At 40.3% G+C, this 23,250-nt stretch overlaps 1 protein-coding gene across 1 annotated transcript in view; it reads left to right on the forward strand.

The window, feature by feature from the left end:
- The window catches only part of SEC62 (SEC62 preprotein translocation factor), a 135,985-nt gene extending 113,137 nt beyond the window's left edge, over window positions 1-22,848 (forward strand). The window contains exons 6-8 of the mRNA XM_078666083.1: window positions 1,564-1,624; window positions 7,008-7,127; window positions 19,741-22,848. Of these exons, the coding sequence (XP_078522209.1) occupies window positions 1,564-1,624; window positions 7,008-7,127; window positions 19,741-20,228 (669 nt within the window). The 3' untranslated portion in view covers window positions 20,229-22,848. The remainder of the gene's footprint in view (window positions 1-1,563; window positions 1,625-7,007; window positions 7,128-19,740) is intronic.
- Window positions 22,849-23,250: the final 402 nt, after the last annotated feature.

The following is a 23,250-nucleotide window of genomic DNA, read 5'->3' on the forward strand; positions in this document are numbered from 1 at the left end:
GAATCGATCAGCTTTTTTGGCCAAAAAGTGCACGCTTTGCATTGCATTCTATTGCAACACGTGCACGTTTGGCATTTCCCTTGCGGGAGCGAGCTTTGGCGACATCGATTTGTAATTATCTTGCAAACAGAATGGTGCCCCTGCTCGCTCCCTCAAGGGAAACGCTGTGTGTCTGTTATTTTTTTTTGCTTTTCGCTCGTGCCTTCGCAGATCCTCTGTTCCGCCACTGTTCTCTCTTTCCGTTCTGTTCCCTCCTTGCCTGTCCTATTTAATCTTGCATCTTTCGTCCATTGCTCTATCTTCTGTTCCTCCCTAGTCTTTCTTGATCCCTCATGCCTTCTGTCCTCCCTCCTTGGCTCTAACATACCCTCCTTTCCTCTCTCCTGTGCCTCCCAATCCCCTTTATGCATGTCCTGGTCTCTCTTTTTGTCTCGCATTCTCCCATTTTCACTCTCACATACCCCTTTCCCCATCAACAGTTCCTTCCTTCTTTCTTCTCCCTCTTCTTTCTCCTGTTCCCTTCTTCCCTTTCCCATGTTTTCCTCCCTCCACTTCTAACCTCTCCAGTCCATTCCTTGCTCTTCCGTCTGTCATGTTCCTTCCTTCAACACCTGCTGCCTCTCGGTGCTTCGAAGTGTAATTTTGTCAGTATAAGTGCTATTCCTCCCATGAGGGGAGAGGATGTGGCATAACGACCAGAGCTGCTGAATTTTTAGCTGGAGAAGCAGGTTCGAGTCTCAGCGCCCGCTCAACATACTGTGATTCTGGGCAAATCACTTCATGTCCCCTTCCTACCAACAATGAATATGCCCTTGTGTAATATAATTGATGCTAATGTAAAGCGCTTCAATACATTAGGGCTGAGTTTGCGCTATCTAAAACTACAGAAAACAAGCAGTGGCATAGCCAATAGGTCTCACCATTAGGACCGTACAAGTGTTTAGCCATGCAACAGTTAATGTTGTTGCACCATGGATATTGTGCTGCATAACTAAATACTTATAAGTTCCCAAAGGCGAGACCTATTGGCTATGCCAATGCTTGTTCTGCTTTTCGTGTGTGCACTTGTTTTTCACTATTGTCACGTTTATTTACTTCTCTAACATTACTATCTTCTGTGTTAGAATGATAATTTGAAAATCCCTCCCATGCATCACATCACTAGCACACGCATTACGTGCGCACACATCATAAAGCATGCGTGCTGTAAGAAAAATTTGTGTGCATAATCAGCCATCTTGAAATGTGGTTTTCTCAAGTAGAAAACCCATTGAAATTTTGCCGCCCATTCATGCACATGCATTTTGATGCACATTCTTAAAGTTTGGCATAAAAAATGGCTAACCAAATTGCTCAGCTTTTTATAGCATAGTCCTATTGACTCTAACAACGATTGTTTAACTTTGGTGGGTGACATTTTGTATCAGTTGTGGTAGAAAAGATAATTCACTTAAATGTTACTTCATTGTTTACTTTAACTTAAGTTGGGCTTGATGGTAAATTTTTGAACTTTTTTGCTCCAATGTTGTTGATTGACTTTTAAATGTTTTTAAATGATTTCAGGTATATGTGTGGATTTATGACCCAGTCCATTTCAAGACATTTGCGATGGGACTTATACTTGGTAAGTGTGAACACCATGAAGACTTAAATAGAAGTCTAATTCTATTATGAGTTTAGCATAGGTTCTAGCATCACTACCCTAGTGATGCTTAACTCATTAATATTAAGAATGCTAATTGTAGGGACACCTTTCATTTATCCAAATAAAGATTATTTTTCCAATATGAGTCAAGTCCAAGAAAAAGTATTCCTTATACATGTGGTTAATTTTCCTTAATTGCCTTTGGGCATGATATACAAAGATTACATTTGCTGAAATTTTACACGGACTTTTTGGACATGCAATTTGATTTTGCGAACCGCCCTATGTACTTTCTGGTCAGTTTACAAGATACGGAATTAAAGGGGGTTGCACACCAACCAGCCTTAATAATATTCATTGGGTGGTCACCATTTGTGACCCCTAGTAATTGACTACAACCACAGGAATGTTGGCCTGCAGTGGACAGCAGACCACCATCACAGTGATTGCTTCTTCAAAACGGATTTATTTTTTAAGCAGGCCATTGAACCACTTGCACACCAGTTCACTAAGGGGATCAGATTCAAAGCGGACACCTTCCCCTTTGCAAATCAATTTCCATGCCAGCTTGGGTGTAGGTAGCTGGTCCATTGTTTGAAACCAGAATTAGTTTATAACCGTTGATATATCAAGGTACGAACCGCTTTTTGGAATGGATGCCCAAAACACGCCCATTCAAACAAGGATGTGCAAACCATTTCTAAACCCGTTTAACAATTCGGAAAAACAATTCATTAACTACCTGCCCAACTCTACTCGAAAAACTGTGGGACATGCTCTGATAACTTCACATCAGGACTACGCGAACGAATTATACCTGGGTCTCTCCTTAGGCTTGCTCCGCAGACTTCAGACGGTACAAAACGCTGCGGCCCGTCTAGTCTGCGGCGTTCCGCTCAGACAACACATCTCCCCCTATCTACGACAACTGCACTGGCTACCTATCGCCAAGCGAATTGAATGTAAGGCTCTGACACTAGCTTTTCGGACAGGCGAAGGTCTAGGGCCGGCCTATCTCAGGAGGAGACTTTGTCCATATTGTCAGTCCAGATCCCTCGGTCCAACACTCAACGCTTGCTTGCCACCCCCAGGTTCCAAAAAGCCAGATCAGGAGGTAAATCATTCAAGGTGGGTGTCACTTAACGTTGGAACAAACTACCCCTTCACTTGTGCCTGATTCAGTCAGAACTCGAGTTTCGCAAGTCTCTCAAAACCGGCTATTTAGCCGCCAGGACTAGTCACTGCTTCTGCTTCTGCCTCGCTCTCTGTCTGCTATGGCGCCAGGACACCCCGTTGGGGTAACTGTGCGCTTAATAAATGCCTATTATTATTATTATCCTCGACCTTCCCAGAAGAACCCACATCACACCTCACCTTAAGAAACTACAATGGTTCCAGATCCAGAATAGATGCCAGTTCAAGATGCTGACTCATGCATACAAAGCCCTGTACGACGACGGGCTAGCACACACCAACAACCCCTAACCTTCCACCACCTAACCAGACACCCACGATCTGCTTCCCTATTATAAGCAGAGACCCCCCCAGACCAGAAAACCAATGGCGGAGAAAGCTCGTTCTCGCACCTGGCGGCCAAGGCTTGGAACAACTTTCCCCTGCTCTTCAAAACTACCCCATCGCTCCAGCAATTTGGGAAAGAAATCAAGACCTGGTTGTTTGAATGAGCGAACCTCCACGCAGCACCCAGCATCTCCATCGCTTTGCAATACTCACAGGTGATTTGTCATGCTTTATAAATGATTGATTAATTGCACGTCAGGGTAAATCCTCTGTGGTTCAACACTTGGCGGGCTCTCTGAATGCCAGAGCAAATTAACTCAGCCAAAGAAGCCTAGCGGATCACAAATGGTATCTCCATCCGGAGGTGGTGCAGGGTCTCTTTCAGCAGTGGGGAGAGCTTTGGTTTTATCGGTTTACCATTGCCAAGAACACACAACATCAGCAATTCTGTGCGCTGGAGTTTCTAAGGTGGCTCTCACTGAGACTATTTTCATCTTGAACGTAGCTCAGGCCTCCTGTACGCCTTTCCTCCCATACCACTTATGCTCACAATTCTGAAGAAGATCAGGGACGACCGGGCATAGATCATTCTTGGGGCTCCGGACTGGTCTTGGAGAGTTTGGTATCCCGAGCTGTTCAGAATGGCCATCTGTCCTCCGATCGATCTGCCCCTTCGGGAGGATCGTCTGTTGCAGCTGAAGGGAGGTGTTCTCCACCCAAATCTTTCAACACTCCGCCTTCATGTTTGGAGATTGAGTGGTGATAGTTGACAGCTTTAGACTTTCTGCCTGAAGTCTGCAATGTTATCTTGGCAGCCAGGCGTCCCTCCACCAAGATGACATATGCCTGCCTCTGGGTCAAGTTTGTTGAATGGTGTGCAGAAAAGCAAGTTTGCCCTCTTTCTGCTCCCCTTTCTCAGGTCTCTGCTTATTCTTTCTCTTGCCCAGCAGGGCACTGCATTGGGCACTTTGAAAGGCTATCTTTCTGCCATCTCAGCCTTCCTATGGTTGCCAGCCATCCCACTTCAAATTCCCTGTTGCAAATAGGTTTTTAAAAGGTCTCCAGCATATGTCTCTACCTTAACCCTTTATCATGCCTCAGTGTGACCTCAATCTCTTGCTTATATTTCTTATGTGCCCTTCCTTTGAGACGCTTTATAACTGTTCTCTCAGGGTCCTTACCAACAAGACGGCCTTCCTAGTGACAATAACATTTGCCCGGAGGGTCAGTGGGCTCCAGGCCTTGAATCTAAGCCTTTATATGTAACTATCTTCCCAGACAAGCTGGTTCTTCACACTGGAGCTCCCTTTCATGTATGGCAGTCCATTACTATGCCTACCTTTTATGCCCCACTGCCCTCCCTCTTAGGAAGAGAAGCGACTCCATCTACTGGACTCAAAAATAGTGTTGTCGTTCTACCTTTACCGGCCAACAGATTTCCCAGTGGACGACCAACTGTTCGTGTGGCATGTTGGCTGCAAGAAGAGGAAGGCTAATCAGAAGAGGACCATCTCCCAATAGATTGTGCTCTGCATTAAAATCTGCTTATCACTGTCCAAGAAGCAACCACCTGAGGGTTTGCATGCTCATTTCACCAGAGCCAAGGCTGCAATCACTGCGCTAGCACGCGGAGTTCTGGTCCTGGACATTTGCCAGGCAACAACATGGGCATCTCCGTACACCTTTACCAAGCACAACTGTCTGGTCGGTCAGGTCCATAGGGATGGGTACTTTGCCCGTTCGGTCCTGCTGGACTTTTTAATGTGAAATTGTTTCGCAGCTCCACCTTCGTGAGGTATTTATTTATTTATTTTAAAGGTTTTATATAGCGCTGGCTAGACCCTGAGGTATCAGAGCCCTTTACAGGAGCAAGTTAAAGGCAAATATCAATGGAACAAAAGATGCATGCAAAATACAATCGAGGAAATGAGAATATCCTACATCGAATCAGAAGAAAGGCAACAAAAATTGGATCAAAGGATTACATACAGTTAGAAAACAAAATAAGAGAGGAACTCTCGTAATTAAATCTAACAAGAGCCAGTGTTAACAGAACACACAAAAATTACAGAAGCTATAGTTAGAGAATAAAATACAAGTGAGACCATGGAGAGCAAGGCAGGTGTAAACAATAAGGAGAACACAAGGAAAAGTAAAGGCCGGCAGATTAGCAGAGAGATGACCTGAAATAGGTGTCACAAGATATCAGGTTCTGAAAGGATCATGTACTCCAGTATGTATTGAGGAGATGGATTTTAAGTTCTCTTTTGAAGCCATGGTAGTATTGCTTGGGTATCTACTCTAAGATAAAGTTGCTATTGGATGAACAAGTTAGTTACTTTTGGTAGCGCCTTATCTGATAGAGACTATCTTGCTGCTGATTCCTTGCCAACCCACCCATCCTCCTCGCTGTGTGAACAGAATTCTAGGGCCAAGGCTGGACCTCTTTCGGGGCCCTATTTATTCCACACCAGTGGTCCATGTTCTTTGTGGTCTCGTGCTTCTGCCATGGAAAGTTGTGATAAGAAAATGATGGAAGTGCGCTTGGGTGGCACCTATATAGGCACCATACAAGTTACTTTTGTCGCGGACAATGCCGAACAAAGCCTCCTACTGCTGCGCAGGGGTACTGCTCACAAAACATTTCTGAATCTGACGCCTGGGGATAATTCTAATGTAAGGGGTCTGCGGCTATAGTCTCTGCCAGCTAAGGCGTTACCGAAGGTAATTAACTTGTTGATTTGTCCATTTGAGAAAAGCAGCAAAACATTGTATACATTTGTTAAAAAATGAAAGTATTGCGATGTTTTTCATTATATGGTCAGGGTGCAATGGCATGTTGATGTACGTTTTGAATGTTTCTTTGCCCTGAATGTATTGACACTGCCCCTATATAATTTCTGTGTAATCACAGAGACCAAAGAGGTAGATGAACTTGAACGCCTCCAGCTCCCCCACATAGCTTCGGAAAACACCTTGGCAGAGAAAAGGTTAAACCTTACTGTTATGGATACGGCGACATGCTAGCTGATTAAAACAACTATGATCATTAATTTACAAGAACACTGATAATGGATGTTCTCTCATAGCTTAAAAACCTACAGTAAGTGATGCCAACTCTTTCAGACCGATGGCATCTCTAAGATAGTTTGTATGTGGAGATAAAGTGCACAGCATTATTTAGAGCCTACTAGTTTAACCCCTCCCCTCCCCTGCTGGTGACGGAACCACTCTGTCATCAGCTGCGGTCGCGCTGTGCTGATGACGGAGCGGTTCCGTCGCGGCCCGCTCGGCACACCTGCGCGGCGCGGATTCCGCGCCTGCGCTGAGCGTTCCATTGAGTGGGCGGGGCTGTGACGGAACCGCTCCGTCATGAGCACAGCGCAACCGCGGCTGGTGACGGAGCGGTTCTGTCACCAGCATGCGCCCGCCGCGCGGCCGCCCCGCCCCCTTAGCACTGCGGCGGAATAGCCGCCGCAGTGAAGGGGTTAACATCCTGCTGGGCTAAATGTTCACTTCTGACTTCAGCTTACAGTATTGATTCCTGACAGGGTCTTCTCAGCCCTTCACCAATTTCAGGACGATACATTGAGTCGCATTAAGTTTGATAATAGTAACATCTATGATTTACATCCTAATTAAAATGCTAAACCCCAGTAGAAAGTGCTTTGTACAAAACATTTTTATATTCAGTTTTTTTAAGTTCTGCATTTAGATTAGTAAACAGAATGTTACTTAAAGAGGTGTAAACATGAAGGTAATGTTTCATGTGCACATAAATAGTGCTTGCATTATGCCACATTCTTGCCTCACACTAATCTTCCATGGTTTTGTATTTTAGTGATTGCTGTGATAGCTGCAACCCTCTTCCCACTCTGGCCTCCTGAAATGCGAGTCGGTGTTTACTACCTTAGTGTTGGTGCTGGATGTTTTGTAGCCAGCATTCTCCTCCTTGCTGTTGGTAAGCATTTGTTCTTTTAGTAACCTTGTTAGCTATGATTAAATCATACGTATTTTATCAAGACGTTGGGATGTATGCTGTTTCGGGCTGGAGCTGCTATTAATGGATGGTGCAGGAAAATCGATTTCCTTGGTAATGTATTAATGTAGTAAGATAAATACGTCATACGTCAGCATTAGCGGATTTACTTAACTTTGTCTCCGTTCACCTTAAGCCAGTGAGTGGATAGGCCTTATGTCCTGTCTATGATTCTTGAACTGTATGTCAATAGAGTTAGTTCTTGACTGTTGGTATCTTTATTTGCTGCTCTACTTACATGCTAAAGACTTGGTCCATGCACTGTTCTGGCAACTTGAGTAACCCTCCGCTTCTGGTGCTGTAAAGTGCCCACGTCTTCGAAGGACAATGATTGTGAACAAGAAACCCCATAAATGTACATACTGCGATATCTGTTCAATGTTAAATGGATCCTGAATACGCACATAAGGAGTGCCCACCTGTATGTACCCGCTTGATGTAGGGTGTGGATTTTGTCTCCTAAATTTAAGAGAATTAAGTGCTTTAATTTACGAGAAAATGATTTCTTTCACCAGATACTGAGCAGATCCAGGGAGGATTCACTTGCACGGAGCATGCCAGATTTTCTTACTCAGAATGTAGTGCTAATGTAAAACTAATGTAAATGTAAAACTTGATAGAAAATCCTTCCTTTCATTGATATGGTGAAAGCTGCAGAATGAGCTACCAGTGATCAGAGTTATGCCTCGTGATTTCTCAGATTATTTTTTTTAACTGCTGCACACATTTGTCGATGTTCTTATGGTATGAGGAAGGAACAGCACAAAGCTGCTATCGTTTCAATGCAGTACCCTTGCGAAATGGACTTTCATAATCACCGTTTTTTTTTCTTGTTTCTCTTGACTGTTAATTTTTTTTTATTAGAAGAAATGGAGGCGAGCAGACCTTTACTACATTTGTTGTTGACAGCAAATGTTGGCATTGTACATTACTAACATGTGAGGAAATATTGCCTGTTTAGCCGGAGTTCAACATTTGCAGGGCAGTATGAGGCCAAAAAGTTTGTGTGATCCATGTAGAGTCCTCCTTAAATTGTCGAGGGCCTCTTTAAGTTTAAAAGAAAGGTTTCCTTTGGTAGGTTATACTGGGTGTTTAAACATCCCAGGTCACTAATATACAGACATACTCCTTGCTAAATTTGCGTGAAAAGAGGCTAAAAAAAACCATACAACACTAAATGCCCTGTTCCTGGGGTAACTTTTTTATCATGTGAAATGCAGGTGCGCGTGTTGGTATTAAGTGACATTGAAAGCCTCTTCCACTTTTATGTAATGTGAGGAAATTCAGATTTTTACCAATATTTGATGGTTAGAAGGCCTTATGGATGAGGAAACTGGTCAAGTGTTGCAAATTTCATCTTCTTAGAATCTCCTCGGTATATAGTCTTCAGATTTCAGATACTTGTGAGGGTGATAGGTTTCCTTCTTCTAGGCAAAACACTGCAGCCATTACATATAACACATATCTGGAAAAGAAAGCAACTCCAAATAGCAGTTGGCATAGCCACATTTACAGCTGCTTCTGCTGCTGGGCGATATGATAAATCACAATTTGGGATACTGTTTTATCAGGAGGAGCGTAGCAATGCAGGTTGATAGGACATTCACTGTGGACAGCACATTCTGGCGTTTCCCCTTAGACAAATAGGAGGATTTTTTTTAAACAATATTTGATGTTTGCATGCCATTTCTGGTATGGAAATCTGGCAGTCTTTTTCCAGCAACGCAACTTGCTGCGTTTTCCTAGGTCTCTATAGTTTAAAAAAAGTTTGGGTTTGGCAGGGTTTCCTTGTTTTGAGCGACCCCAAGGCCACATGAAAGGCAATTTACCTATTACCCGCCCCATCCCCAAAAACAAAATATCTGTAGTATGGGCTTTTCTATCTAAAAGGTTTCTGAGCTAGAAATCTGAACACTGGTTTATTTCATCTGCTTATAGGCTCTGTGTCTGAGGGAGGGAAGAGTTTATGAAAAGAACTGACATCAGCTCGCATGGGTGTGCAGCTCCATTCATCACTTTTGGAGCAGAATAGCATTGATGTGGAGTCGCACTGTGCCACCTAGTGGTGCACAGGAGCACTGCTTGTAATTTTCCGGATCCACCTCATCAGGCCAATCGAATCTCAAAAGTTGACATTACTTAGTGACTATATGATCTGTCAACAATGGTTTGCCCACGCTCATGCATACCTTGTGCTCATTCAGAATGGGAGCCCCAGTGCCATTTCTAGACATTGTAGTCGCAAACATTTACAAAGCTACCACATGGGTTTCCCTCCAGGTCTTCAGAAATCATTACTGTCACTGTGGATAATCATGCTGCGAAAGAAAAAGAAGTACACCAAAAAGATTTCTAAACTGTAATACTTGTTTTTCTTGAAGTGTTGTAGATTCTCATGCAACCTTCCTACCTCCCCGGGTACATGGAAGCATGAACAGTTACCTTTTGCAGATTAACACTCATTCACAGTTACTACCACCAAACTGAAGCATGGCTCCTAGTGAAATGTTAGAGCGGTGTGGCAATGCAGTCAAACTCCAAATAAGACAAATTTTAATGGTTGTGCGCAACAATAGGTGGCAGGGGAGTGGACATCATGTGATCTACAGCAATAAAAGCTGCAAACAGTGTTACAATAAAGCATCTTTTTTTACTTACTTTCTTACCCAACCACTAATAGGATTATGTATGTTACGCAAATGTAATAGACTCCGCAGTCAAGGGCAGAGAGCATGGTATGGTAAAGAATAGGGAAAAGTTCCCTATATTTTACCAGAGGTAGTTCTCCTTCTTAGTGTAAACTACAGGGTAAAGTAAAAATCTTTATAAGCTTGAAAAATGTGTAAAAATATTTTTTGATGAAGTAAATTCATTTTTATATATTTATGTATTTTTGTGTTCCTTTTAAATATATAACTAAAGAAAAACAAATGCTACAACATTGCTTAATTTTGCAATTACAAATTTAAGTAATTTATTTTGAATTAAAATTATTTTTCTGAAGTTTACTTTAATTCCTTTACTAGACCTCTTATAGCTTTATAGATCTTCTTCTTTGAGCCAGCATATGTCAGATCACTCCTTATATCAAAGTATCCCTCGAGATGAATATTGAAATTTCCGCATAGTATTAAGGGAGCAGGACAGCCAGCTAAATCTGTTAAGAAAATTCAGCATTTCTGGATCATCCAGATTTGGGCCATAAATCGAGCAGATGGCCCAGACATTACCCACTATACAGATTTCAATTATTACCCACCTACCATCTTGATCAGTTTTAGTACGTTTACAGCACCCCACTCCTCTTCATCAGGATTGCCACTCCCCTTGTGGTAGTGCCTTGACGAGTACACCCCAATACTTGCATACCTAAATCGTTAAGCGATCGTCTATCATTCCATGTCAAATGTGTTTCCTGTAAACATAATATATCTATCCTCATGCTCTGAATTATCTGTGAGCATATCCCTCTTTTTTTCCTGTTGTTAAGTCCGCAGATATTCCATGAGCATATCCTTAATTTACCCACGTTGATATTTTGACTGATTAATAAACAGTAGATCAAAAACAGAAGCTTTCACTCTATTAACCACTACGTCCTCACAGCAGAAAAATATTTACTAAGCAAATTACAGCAAATGCTTATGTTAAAACAAACAGTTCTGTCCTTACTTGCCCCACCACCATTCCACCCCCACCCCCCTCTAGTGCCCCCCCTCTCCCCACCCACAACCACCCTGAACCCCACCCAAAAAAGGCAAAGGGACTGAAAAGCCCCTATAGATGATGGAGAGAGAAGCATAGTGCATCTCGCTGTTCGCTTCCCATCTCCTTAATATATCAATCTAGTTTGGAGCCTTCTCAGGATACAAACTGAACATTTTAAAAACTCAAATATTATTTGTTGGTCAGAATCCGCCGGCTCAGATTAAAACAGTGTCCGTAGCCACATATTTGGGTATCAAAATTACATCTCCAGTGTCTGTTATCCCAGAGTTCAATTTAAATACCGTTTTGAAAAAAGCAAATTCATTGCTTGAGCGTATAGATCATCTTCACCTATCCTTATATGGGCGGGTTAATGTTCTAAAAATGATGATACTCCCCAAGTTTTTATATATGTGTAGAGCTATCCCTCTCGAATTTCCCCTCAGTTGTTTTAAACAATTAGAAAGGATGGCCGCCAGATTCTTGTAGGTATATAAACGCCAGTGAAGGGCATATAAAAAGATGATACTCCCAAAATCTAGGGGAGGCTGGGGTATTGCGCATTTCTTGTATTATTATCTGGCATTTGCATTACAGTTTATTAGCCCACTGATAATTGGGGAAAAGGCACGGATCCCAGTGAGCCATTCACCATCAATATATGAATTTGCATTAGGAGAAGAGTACGTGGATGCTTGATTAAAATCATAGAGCCTAGTTACTTCAACAAAACTAAGTTTAAGACCTTGATAGCAGCATACGGGGTATGGAGAATAATATAGCGTCAATTAGGTATTCAGAGAATTTCGTTGTACACACCTTTTTCAGCATCAGGCACTCTTCCCCCGATTTTTCAAGATCACGTTATGAATAGATGGCGCAATTGTGGAATTCATTATGTGGGTGATCTGTGGCAGAATGATCAGTTGGTGTCTTTTGTGGATCTTCAAGGCAAATATAATTTAACAAGTAATGATTATTTTAAGTATTTACAAATCCACAGTTTTTTCAATACCTTAGGTGTACAGTTGCAGAGCGCAACTGTACACCTAAGGTTTACGGAGGATTCCTCTTATTGAGAGCATGTTTAGTAAAAAATCGATTGGGCATTATTATAATTTGCTTATTTCTTCTTGCCCAGATGATATAGAGGCTCATGAAAAGAAATGGGCTGAAAAGGTGGTTAGGGATGTTATTCATCTAGAGGAATCAATTGCTCTGGCGAACAGTATTCTGATCACTGGCAGATCACACTCACAGCATTATATGGCCATATTTGATTTATATTATACGCATTCAAAAATTTCCAAATAGGGGACGACTGCGGGCACATCGTGCAGTAGATGTGGGGCTTTTTCAGCTGATGCACTACATATGTTTTTTCTTTGTCCTCAATTAACTCTATTTTTTCTGCAATTTAGAAGTTTTTGGCAGTACTGTTTGGTTCGACAGTTATATTGACAGGGGAATTAGTTCTAATAGGGGTAACCTCCGACACCTTAGCAGAAGAGAAAAAAAAATCTACTATTTATCTGTATGGCATTGATACGGGCATGCATTACGCAAGATTGGATCAATCCAGTTCCCCCGGCCTTTGACACATGGAGAAGCCCGCCTTTTAGCTACATACAATATAGAATCTGCCATATATAGAACGAAGGGCCGGAAAAAAAGAGCTTCGGGTATTAAGATCTGGGCACCGTTAATGCACTGGATTCAAGGGGGCTGGATTAACTATATGGCTCTTTCTGGTTGCTTTATCTAGCTTGCTCTTATATTTTATTGGGGATATATGATAAATTTTCTCTTGTTGGTTTGTTCTTTTTCTTCACCTGAATCTGAATAATGTTACTCCACGATGTTATTTTTTGCATAGATATGACCTCTGTCTTTTTGTGATGAAATGCTTTTTTTCTGTTGATATTTGTGTTCTGTTCTTCTTGCATAAAATGAGAAAACTCCAATAAAGATAATAAAAAAAAAATGAAGTTTACTTTAAAAACAATTACCTCCTAAAGGAGGTATTAAACGTGATATATAGAATTAACTAAAACTAATTTAATAATATTTTGATACAAACTTACATTATTTTTAACATTAAATGATACCTATTCATATTTTAACTATTTTAAATATTTTAAGTTAACATTATTACCTATGGGGTTTTTATTTTTAGTACCTACCTCCATTATTTTCTATTAAAGAGTGTTAAAGTATCAGTGGTTGGCCATTTGTGGTGCTGGACTTATAATAACTGAAATTTTGGCAGTGGTAACTTTACATTTGTAAATTTGACTACTCCCTCTTTTTCAGGGGTGGAGACGTGTAAGGCTAAACCTTGTAGTAACTTTACACTCTGATTTTGGGACTGGCCCATAGTAGTAAATTTACTACAGGTGTACTAGCAAACCTACATGTGTAAATTACTCACAAGTGTAACTTACCCTTGTGAATAGCCCCCTTACTATGTCTGGCAACTTGCAGGACACGAATGGCTTTTAAACTGGAATTTAAAAAAATTCCAAAGAAAACCAATAATGTCTATATAAAGACATCTGTATTGGATTTTTTTTCTTTTAAGCAAAATAAATAATGTTAAAACGCACTATTTTCAAATAAAAAATGGGTTGAAATGTAGCAGATGTACTGCCTTAAAACACTTCCTGGCGAAGAATATCCCATAGGCATGGACACTCCTAAAAAGCACTGTCCCTTTAAGGTTGAGAGAAATCCCACCAGACACTAGATTAAACAAAAAAAGAAGGGGTACGTGTGTCCCACCATTCTCACAGCTATGCCCATACCCCAAAAAGGGTACATCACTCTTTCTGCCTCCACTGGGAGCAGGTTGCAGGTTTGCCCCCAATCTGCCCCCACACCATCTACTTACGTGAGGCCAGCAAACCTCAAGCATTGCCTAAAATCACCCATTTTCTTTGCATATCAGTGACGTAAACTTTCAGAATCCACATGGATCCACAGAATTACTACCACCAGGCATTTCCCCCACTTGTATTGATAAAAACAATACCCCACTGACTGGGTCCAGTTCTTGTGAAAGGATGCGTCAAACCAGAGTAAATGGGAATCCTCACTAGTGGCACCACGTTGGACTCCACCTTTTGTCTAGTTTTCAGAAATGTCTGGTTTTGGTAGGTTTCTCTTGGTGTCGGCTAAGCAATGCCCAAAATCTGCAGCTACCCACATTTCGCAAAAAAAAAAGTATTGATTTTGCTTGGTGCAATGTAAAGTCTCCAGGTCACATTTTGGGCATTTAATGTCACAAGCACAAGACAGACACACAATTGGGGTACCATGTTTATTGGGAGACCTGTAGAAACAAGTAGTAGAACATTTGTTATTACCAATTGGATTTGACTGCATTGTGGCTCTCAAATGAAAGCCAGTGTGTTAGAAAGAAGTCATTTTGCAAAATGCTGTGTATTTTCCATGATAGTATGGGTAAGCACAAAGACGGAAGTGTACAAATAACTACTTTCCCTAAACTCAGTATTTTGTATATATTTCAGAAATGCATGGGTTACCTGCATACCCATTTTTCTTTCTAATATTTCCTCATATTAATGGACATATCGCAAGTACACAATGAAAAATCATTGTGTGGTCGAATTCAGTTGTTGGCCTTGAGTATCGTATGCTTTTGAAGAACCTACAAACCCTATATAGCCACGTGACCGAAATGGTCTGTCGGACATAAAGGTATATAGTTTTTGTAAATCTGCCATCATGATCGGAAATAACAGATAACGTTGTACACGTGGCTGCTTTTGCTTCTGCTCATTTTCATTTTTTATTTCAACAGTTTCTTTGGGAACGCCTTCAGAAATCTGTACAAATGACTCCTTACTGAATTCAGAATTACATCTACTTTTTGAAATGTATAGCTTTCTGGGAATCCCCAATGGGTTTCACAAGTAGGCTGAAACCACGTGAATTAGGAAAAACTGACTACCACTAAGAAAAAGCTAAAAAGGGTCCCGAGCTGCTTGGAAAGTGAAAGCGAGCATTGCCGCTGAATGTTGCAGTAAAGCATGTTGTGCCTGCAGTACGAGAAACTCATGAAAGAAAATAGTGCTTACAGACTAAATAAGACATACTGTGTAACAACAGAAGTAAAAGTGTCAGTCCTCATGGAAGGTTACAAATGAAGACAATGTGTTACTAAGTAGGGACTAACAAGCCTATTAACGAATCAGAAGCCAGCATTTACAAAGGACAATGACACAAGCCAATGAAAAATATGAGCAGAGCTTCAAGCCATACTCAAATACAGCTTGCCTCACAGAGCAGCGTATGCGCTGCCCAGGCTCGACCTAAAAAAAGAGGCATCCGTAGCAGTGCTCATTAATTCCGCCTGTGTTACAAGAGTAACGTTTAATTACTAAATTCTTCCAATTTTGCCTGCGGAATTAAAATTTCACCCACCCCTGCTTAAGAGTCTTTCGGGCTTAAGCCTGATATATTGCCATTGCCTATACTTGTTTTTTTTTAAATATGATGTAGCCTCATCTGAAAAAATTCAGGTGACTAAATCATAAATAAGTGTTTGGAACATTGTTAGGTGTTTTTAATTGAATGCCAGTATGAATGAAGACTTGAGGTATTTTTGGAATCTGACCTTTATTAACTAGCATGTAAACTGGGATCTTATTTCTGACTTCATTATAGATAGCAGGCTTCTTACGTTTATAAACTTGCTACCAGCACTGTTAAAAGCAGCCTAGAACGTATCCACCTGGTGTTTTCCCATTGCTACGATGAAGAGCTTTAGTCTGGACCCAGCAGAAAGTTCCACCATGTATTTGCTCACTCACAAATCTGTCAATTGTAACCACTTTAGGCACTATAAATATAATCAAGTGAACCCCAATAGGTATTTTCAGGTTCGGGAGAATGGTAATAAGACAATCCTAGCACAAAGAAACTGCCACTCAATTTTTATTTCTTCTAATATGTTAATCATCAATGTGATCTATGCCACATAATACAATTTGGCAATTCATTTTTTGATTTATTCTTTTTCTAAATCCTTTATAACAATGTACTTATCCTTATCCAAATTGATTAGCAAAATGCATTTTATAAACCCTTTTCATAATTAATTTCCAGATTCAATTTACTAGATCATGCCCCTACTTACGTACGTGCGTTCGTTCATTCACATACTCATGTCCTTTCATAGTACTAGATAAATGTTGGCTCACAAACACCAGCAGCAGCAATTCCCAGAGATCAGTGTGCAGCATTTCATTTCAACTTACATCACACTCCTGTTCCCAGTCCAGTGAACTTAAATAAGTGTAACAACTCTGCTAATTGCTTTCAACGAACCACCAAGCCTCCCCCCCCCCAAGACACACACACCCCCTAGGGCTTGCCCTAATTGAAGAGCACCTGCCCAGTTTGGTCCTTTTCAGGAAGGCAACATGAGGAAGACTAAAAAGAAATGACTTGGAAGTTGACTATACACACCCTAGGATATGAAGTGTTGATGGGCTTCTCACTTTGAATCTGTGATGAGCATGTGCTATCGGAGGGAAGCTAACTGCAATTCCAGGTTGTAAGGATTCCTGAGTCTTTATGATTCCATAGCCATTCAGTCGAAAGGAACAGACTACCTCTATTGCCTTTTTTAAGTCTGTGATCTTGTTGCTGCACCATTATAGAGTATGTGCCTCCAGCTCTCCTACTCCTGGCTCCAAATGCTGCAAAAGCCTACACTGGTTTAGGTGCACGCACCTGAGCCCTTTTGGTGTATCTATTTTAAGACCACAAACTACTGGGTCACCTCATCCAGTTCCCCTCCAAAAAACATCTGAATTAGGAGAGTACTGAGTAATACTCCTCTTATTCCTCATTCAAGTGCAACTCTTTTATTGTAATCTGCGACTCAGAGGTAAAGCCTTCTTCATTAAAAAGAGAAGTGCTGGTCTCTATACTCCCAACAAGAATATATATATAAATCCTCAGACCCTCTTCATGATTATGTGCTTGGATTAATAGATACACCTTGAAGTATGATTAGTTTTTTGAGTGTTATTACTTTGAAATAAGTAACACATGCAGTGCAGCTATGGACAGGTAAATATCAATTTTCGAGCTCAGTCCAGTGTGGTTTCTGCTGTCCGAAGCAAGTAGTCCCTTTCGAGATGCAATTTACAGATATGGTGAGATGTTTGTGAAATCTTTGCCATCTTCTTAAAAGGAAGTTTGTTCGAAAATTGATAAGCTAGTCATCTTCTCAAATTCGCAAATAATATCTATTTTTTCCAGTCTTAACTTTAGTACCCTATAATTGTACCAGGTTTCAGACTTTTTCAACATCCTATACCTGATCTTTTCCATCCCTTTAACAATTTTGTAACAGATTTTTAAAATAGATAGAGAACTTCATTAGCCATACTAAATATACTGCAGAAGCATATGTTCCAGATATTTTATTTATACTCTTTACAGTAGACCAACAGGGTGTAGGCATTCACACCATCTTTGACCTTCACTTCTTGAGACCGTTTTATCCTGAAATCGACTTTCAAAACAATGGTTGTCATTCACCCTTCTCTCTTCTATCCAAATAGGGGAGGGTTGACTATGTGCTGTAGTCTAGTATTCACAAAACCTATTCCTCCGCATTATAGTAACACTAAGCATTTGTGATTCTTATCCTGGCTTTCCCCAACACATTTTTATTAGACATATAGTGGTAGCTACTCATTTGAGGTTAGAATTGATAGTTCTTTCTTTGCTGAGGTGTATCAGGGAGTCTCAGAAATATTCTGAGGTTTGCTGTTCAACCCAGGTTTGTTTTCTAGCCAAGTAAAACTGTGTCTTCTTCTTACATACATTTAACCTCATCGCTGCGGCGGGTATTCTGCCGCAGCGCTAAGGGGGCCGGGGGCCGCGCGGCGCGTTCATGCTGGTGACGGAACCGCTCCGTCACCAGCCGCGGTTGAGCTGTGCTCATGACGGAGTGGTTCCGTCATGGCCCCGCCCGCTTAATAGAACGCGCCACACAGGTGCGAAATCAGCGCCGCGCAGGCGCGTCGGGCGGGCCATGACGGAACCGCTCTATCATCAGCACGGCGCCACCGAAAGGGTTAACAAAAGAACCGGGATAACTTGCTGGGAAGGCCTTCTTCAAAAGGGCTTTATTCCACCAGTTCTGCTTCTGGATTTCCAGTCATTTGTGGGAATTTTCCTTGTCCACTAAGCATTGCCTTTCTTGATCTACAGTAGTATGTTTTAATAACATCTGATTCATCAGAGTACAGATGGAGCGCACTGACAAGCAAATTAGTATCTGATCATGTCAATGTAAACACACCAAATACCTACCACTAACCTTGAAATTGCCAAACAAAATTATGTGGTAGCCAGGAGTTCACATGATTTTGGTAACTGTAACACAATTTGTTTTTCTTCCGCCTGAAAGCTTGATCAGGTGCAGAGGGAAGTTAAGAGTATGTGCATTTATGGTGACTCTGTACACGTTCCAGGAAGAGAGACTTGTGTTTTATTTCTGCTGTCAATCACTGAGTTTCATCATCTGGCTCCCAAAACTTTGGACTGTGCCCTCCAGGGTCTACCTCTGAACCAGCAATGTACCAGGAACAAGTATAAAACCTAAGACCGGTTTGTGTTTTCGCTTTGGAAAACTCTTTCAACCAGGACTTCTATAGAGTGCAGTTGTTAAAACCTATTTCAGCGATTTCCTTATCTTGTGTAACAAAGTTGGAGTGCTCCTTCCTGATTGGTGTGAATTGATTCTGCTTATACAATCTGAGAATATGACAATCACAGATATTAAATGGGCAACATGAGGACCGCTTTTTTATGCTGTCACTTCTACGAGCAGAGAGAATTGCACTAGGTCTCTCACGCAGAACCATAGACAGTGTTTTATTTAGACATTGTCCTTCAATTCACCCTTGTCTAATGAAGGCTTTGTCACTGTACTATTTGAACCTGGGAATATTCCTTCCAACATTCCGAGTCTCACTTCAGATACTGAAAGAACACTCACTCTTAACCCTGAATTCAGGAGGGCATTACAGTTGTACTTGGAATAAGAAAATACTTTTGTTGCATCTGTAAATCTACCCTTGGAAGCACCCATGGCAACTGTAGATCTCTGGGGCGGGGGAGGGGGCTTTTAAAATGCTATTCTGTTTTGCAGCTTCACTCTTCATGAACAGTCATGCTTAGTCTGTTAATGCAAACTGAGTGTGAATGGTTTTTCTATGGATCCTCTCTGCAAAGCTTGCACTTTGACAAAAAAAACAAAAGTAAATATTTCCTCAAGAGTTTATGCACTGTAAGTTGTAAAGCCAGGGCTAGAGTTTGCCAAGTAGTGGTAAGGTAAAGAAAATCTGACTGGAAAGAGCATCCCCCTTGTGATCTGTTTTTGCAGAATGTATATCAATCTAAAAAGGCTGACTGTGAATGAAAAAGCATATTGAAGCTACTCAATGTAGTGACTACACTCCTCATTGTTCTAAACCCCCTTTCTTGTGGATAACCTACTACAGGATTGGCATATGAGTAGGGGAAGAGGAGATGGGGTGCTTGAGCTCGACTAGCCAACTTTCTTTCTTTGCTGTTCAAAACGTTACCCGCTGCGTTGCTGCCTAGGCCCCGTTTTATCAGGCAAAAGGGAGGGAGAAATTGAACTTGGAGTACAAGAGACAGTGTAATGAGTAAATCCTATTTGATTTCAAAGTATATTGGCCTTTAATATGTCTGATCATGTTAGCAGTTTTACATAAAAATTCATATTTCCTTTTTCTTTGGATTTTATTCCTTTTAGCTCGATGTATACTCTTCCTCATAATTTGGCTCATAACTGGAGGACGGCATCACTTCTGGTTCTTGCCAAATCTGACTGCAGATGTGGGATTCATTGACTCATTCAGACCCCTGTACACACATGAATACAAAGGACCAAAAACCGACCTAAAGAAAGAAGAGAAACCAGAGACCAAAAACCAACAGAAACCTGATGGTGAAGAAAAGTCTGACACCGAGAAAAGAGAGGAGGAGGAGGAGAAAAGGTTAGAAGCAGCAGAAGGAGAAGGATCTGGGACAGATGGCTCAGCTGGAGAGAGGCAGTCAGACACGGATAGTGACAGGCGGGAGGATGAGGGTTCCCAGCACAGTAGCGGAAATGGAAATGATTTTGAAATGATAACAAAAGAGGAACTTTATCAGCCAACAGACGAGGAGGACTGTGATGATGATGAGGAGGAGGAGGATGAACAAGAAACAAAACCTCCTGATGAAAATCCTACACAATAGGTTTGGGACTTTAATATGTGCAATGGTTGGATTTTCTAAGTTGGCTGATCTTGGAAATGTACTTGTACACACAACATTTGTGAATTGTTATGTTTCTTTAAAATTCAGTAAATTTAAGAAGTATAAACCTTTTCATTGTCGACCAAGCTCCCAATAATTTATGCAAGTTTACAGTAATTTTAAAATGAGGCAACATGGTAACATAAAGTATATTTTCAGTGTTATTGAGATTGTCCACATATATTTTTATTGGTCACCATATATCCCCCTCCTATGTTATTGATTATTTTGAGAGTTCTGATTTGCTTGTTCTCCCTGAGTCACTATAAAATACAAATTCAGATAGGCCCGCTTAACAGAAAGATAGTGTCTTTTTTTTGTTTCTTTTACCATCGTCCTTTTGAAGGCCCTTAGCTTTGTGGTCATGAGGAACCTTTTTTTCTATTCCTGTTGAAATATCTGTGTATTAGGATCAGATGATCAGCCTTTGTATTTAAGTGTACACATTCAAGCTGTCACCTACGTTTCTAATTACCATCGTTGCTTTTTTAGCCGTAGTGTCTGTAAATCTCACTTCTTAAAACAATTTAGAAGGGTTATCTTTTACTATTTGACATTAAATTAGTAGTACATCCTAAAAATTTGTGATGATTGTTAGATCTGCTTTGAAAGCAGATAGTATTTTGTAATCTCAAAATACTTATATAGTTTTGCTGATGGACTTGTAAAAACATTTACGTTTGTATCTTTGACCAAAACTATCATTTTGAACATAAGCACTTTCTTCAGTTTTGTGTTGCAACATTTACGTATGAATAAAATTCTATTAGCAGTGTTTTTAAGCCAATATTGTGAGATGCTCCCAAAAATAACAGATCTTTTGCCGAAGACGTTCATGCTGGTGACAAGTTGACTTTGACAGTTCATGATGTAAGCTCATTTATACCAACCTATTAAATCCAAGCTAGTTTGCACATCATGGGCAAAGAAAATGTGTCATCCACAGAATATATAGTCAACAGCCTAAGTTTCAAATGATGGCTGTTTTACCATATTACAGATGTATTGTGTACATAATTTACAAATAAAACAAACATTTTATTTTATTAGTTATTATTTAGAAACCTGTTTATCAAAATCTAAATTTGTATAATTGAATACATGCTAGAGTGTGTCTAGTCTCGAACCCCAGAAAGCATCTGTGTGTAACATGAAAATGTTTTCACCTCAGCTGTTGTTTTGTGCCAACATTCCATGTAGTTAAGAAAAATGTGAATGAGTAGCAGGCTTAAGTGTCCCTCATTTTCTTCTGTCAGAAGTTTAAGCAATGTGTGCGTTTGTGGCACCCAAATCGGAAATCTAGGACTTTTGTCAAACACAGATAACTCAAAAATCTGTTTCCCTGGAAGGGGCCACTGACTCATTTTAAAAATTATTTTTGGGATCTAAAATAAGCTTTTTTAACTAGCTCAAATTATCAATACATTTCCTGTATTGTAGATATATATATAATGTAATTTGAAAAAACTGTCACTGTAAAGCAATGCTTAGTTTGAAACCGTTCATATCGAATTCCATCGATTTTATCTAATTGGGAACTCTAATCAAGTGTTCCCAACTGAAGCAGAAATCGGTAACAGTGAATACTGTCTTACGAATAGTTAATAACAAAATCTGTGATTTGCCTAATCTGCCACAAAAATTGTCTAGGAAGACGTTCGTTTTCTTAACTTTGCGGACTTGTGTGTATTATGTGTGGTTGAATACATTTCATAAAATCTCTAAAAATAGAAAATTATTTGCCAGAGCTTTTCAGAATATTTATTGTTTGTTAGTTACAAATGACAGTTATGTTTTGCACATTTTTAAGTAATTGTAGGAATCTGTTTCGGATTCAAAAATTTCATGTTAAACCTCAAAATTGGGCTCCTTCGGCTTTACGTGTTGGCTAGTACTGTTGTTCACTGTTGTGGTCTGACATCTGTATGATAGGAACCATTTTTGATGCAAACGTTTCTTTAAAGGCAAAACACCCTTGTAAAGGACCGATCATGTACAGCCCCTTTCCTTCACCACTTTTTGTATAGAAATAAGAGCATTGCTTGTCTGCCATAGAGGTCACGGTCTAGCTCTCTCACCATCATTATTTGTGCGTTAAGCAACAAATACAAATGCTTTGAAAGCACAAAATCAACAATGTACTCTTTCCACTTGGACTTTGAATGCCTTTATATAAAACTATTTCACTGTTCTCTTTGAATTTGAACATGCCTAGGATTTATAAACGTTTCCCTTCTTTGGCCTCTTACAAAAGAAAACATGAAATCAAGGCTTGATTGTTCTCGCATCTGATAATCTATAATATTATATGAACAACGGATTCCTTATCTGATACATGAATTATTCCTAGAAATAGCCGAAGTGTATTATTGCGTTACAGAAAAATATATATATAAATTCACATGTTTAAGCAATGAAAGTGCCCACAATGTAGCAACTCATTCTTCTTTGTTAGTGTGATATGGAGAGCGTAGTATACACTGCTTTTGTCATGTCAGGCAAATGTAGTAATTCAGCAAGGTTCTATGTTTGGGCTGCCACAGTAAATAAAGAAAGAATACGTCTCTTGGTTTTATTTGAAAAATATATATATGTAAAGTCCTAAATTTGTGTGATCTTTGTAACACTGGTTCATTGGCATTAGTGATAGAGATGCAGCAAACAGCCTTCAGCAAGAGTTGGAAATATAGGGAAAATGCCCTTTCTTCACAGGCGTACTTGATGTTGGTGGGAATGTGGTATATGTGTATTATCGAAAATCATGATTGCCAGGTTTTTTTTTTCCTGCAACATCTCCAAATGATGTCAGTAATATGAGAATATAATGGTTGCAAACTCCTCTGACCATTGATGTATATTTCCCACAATTATCATTAGTTAGTATTCTGTGCTAATAGCATGTAAAATGTTTGAGGCCAACGGACCATTCATTCATGTTGCTCCTGTGTGGCCCCAGACCCAT

The sequence above is a fragment of the Lissotriton helveticus genome, chromosome 11 (assembly GCF_964261635.1).
Source record: "Lissotriton helveticus chromosome 11, aLisHel1.1, whole genome shotgun sequence".
NCBI classification, from domain to species: domain Eukaryota; kingdom Metazoa; phylum Chordata; class Amphibia; order Caudata; family Salamandridae; genus Lissotriton; species Lissotriton helveticus.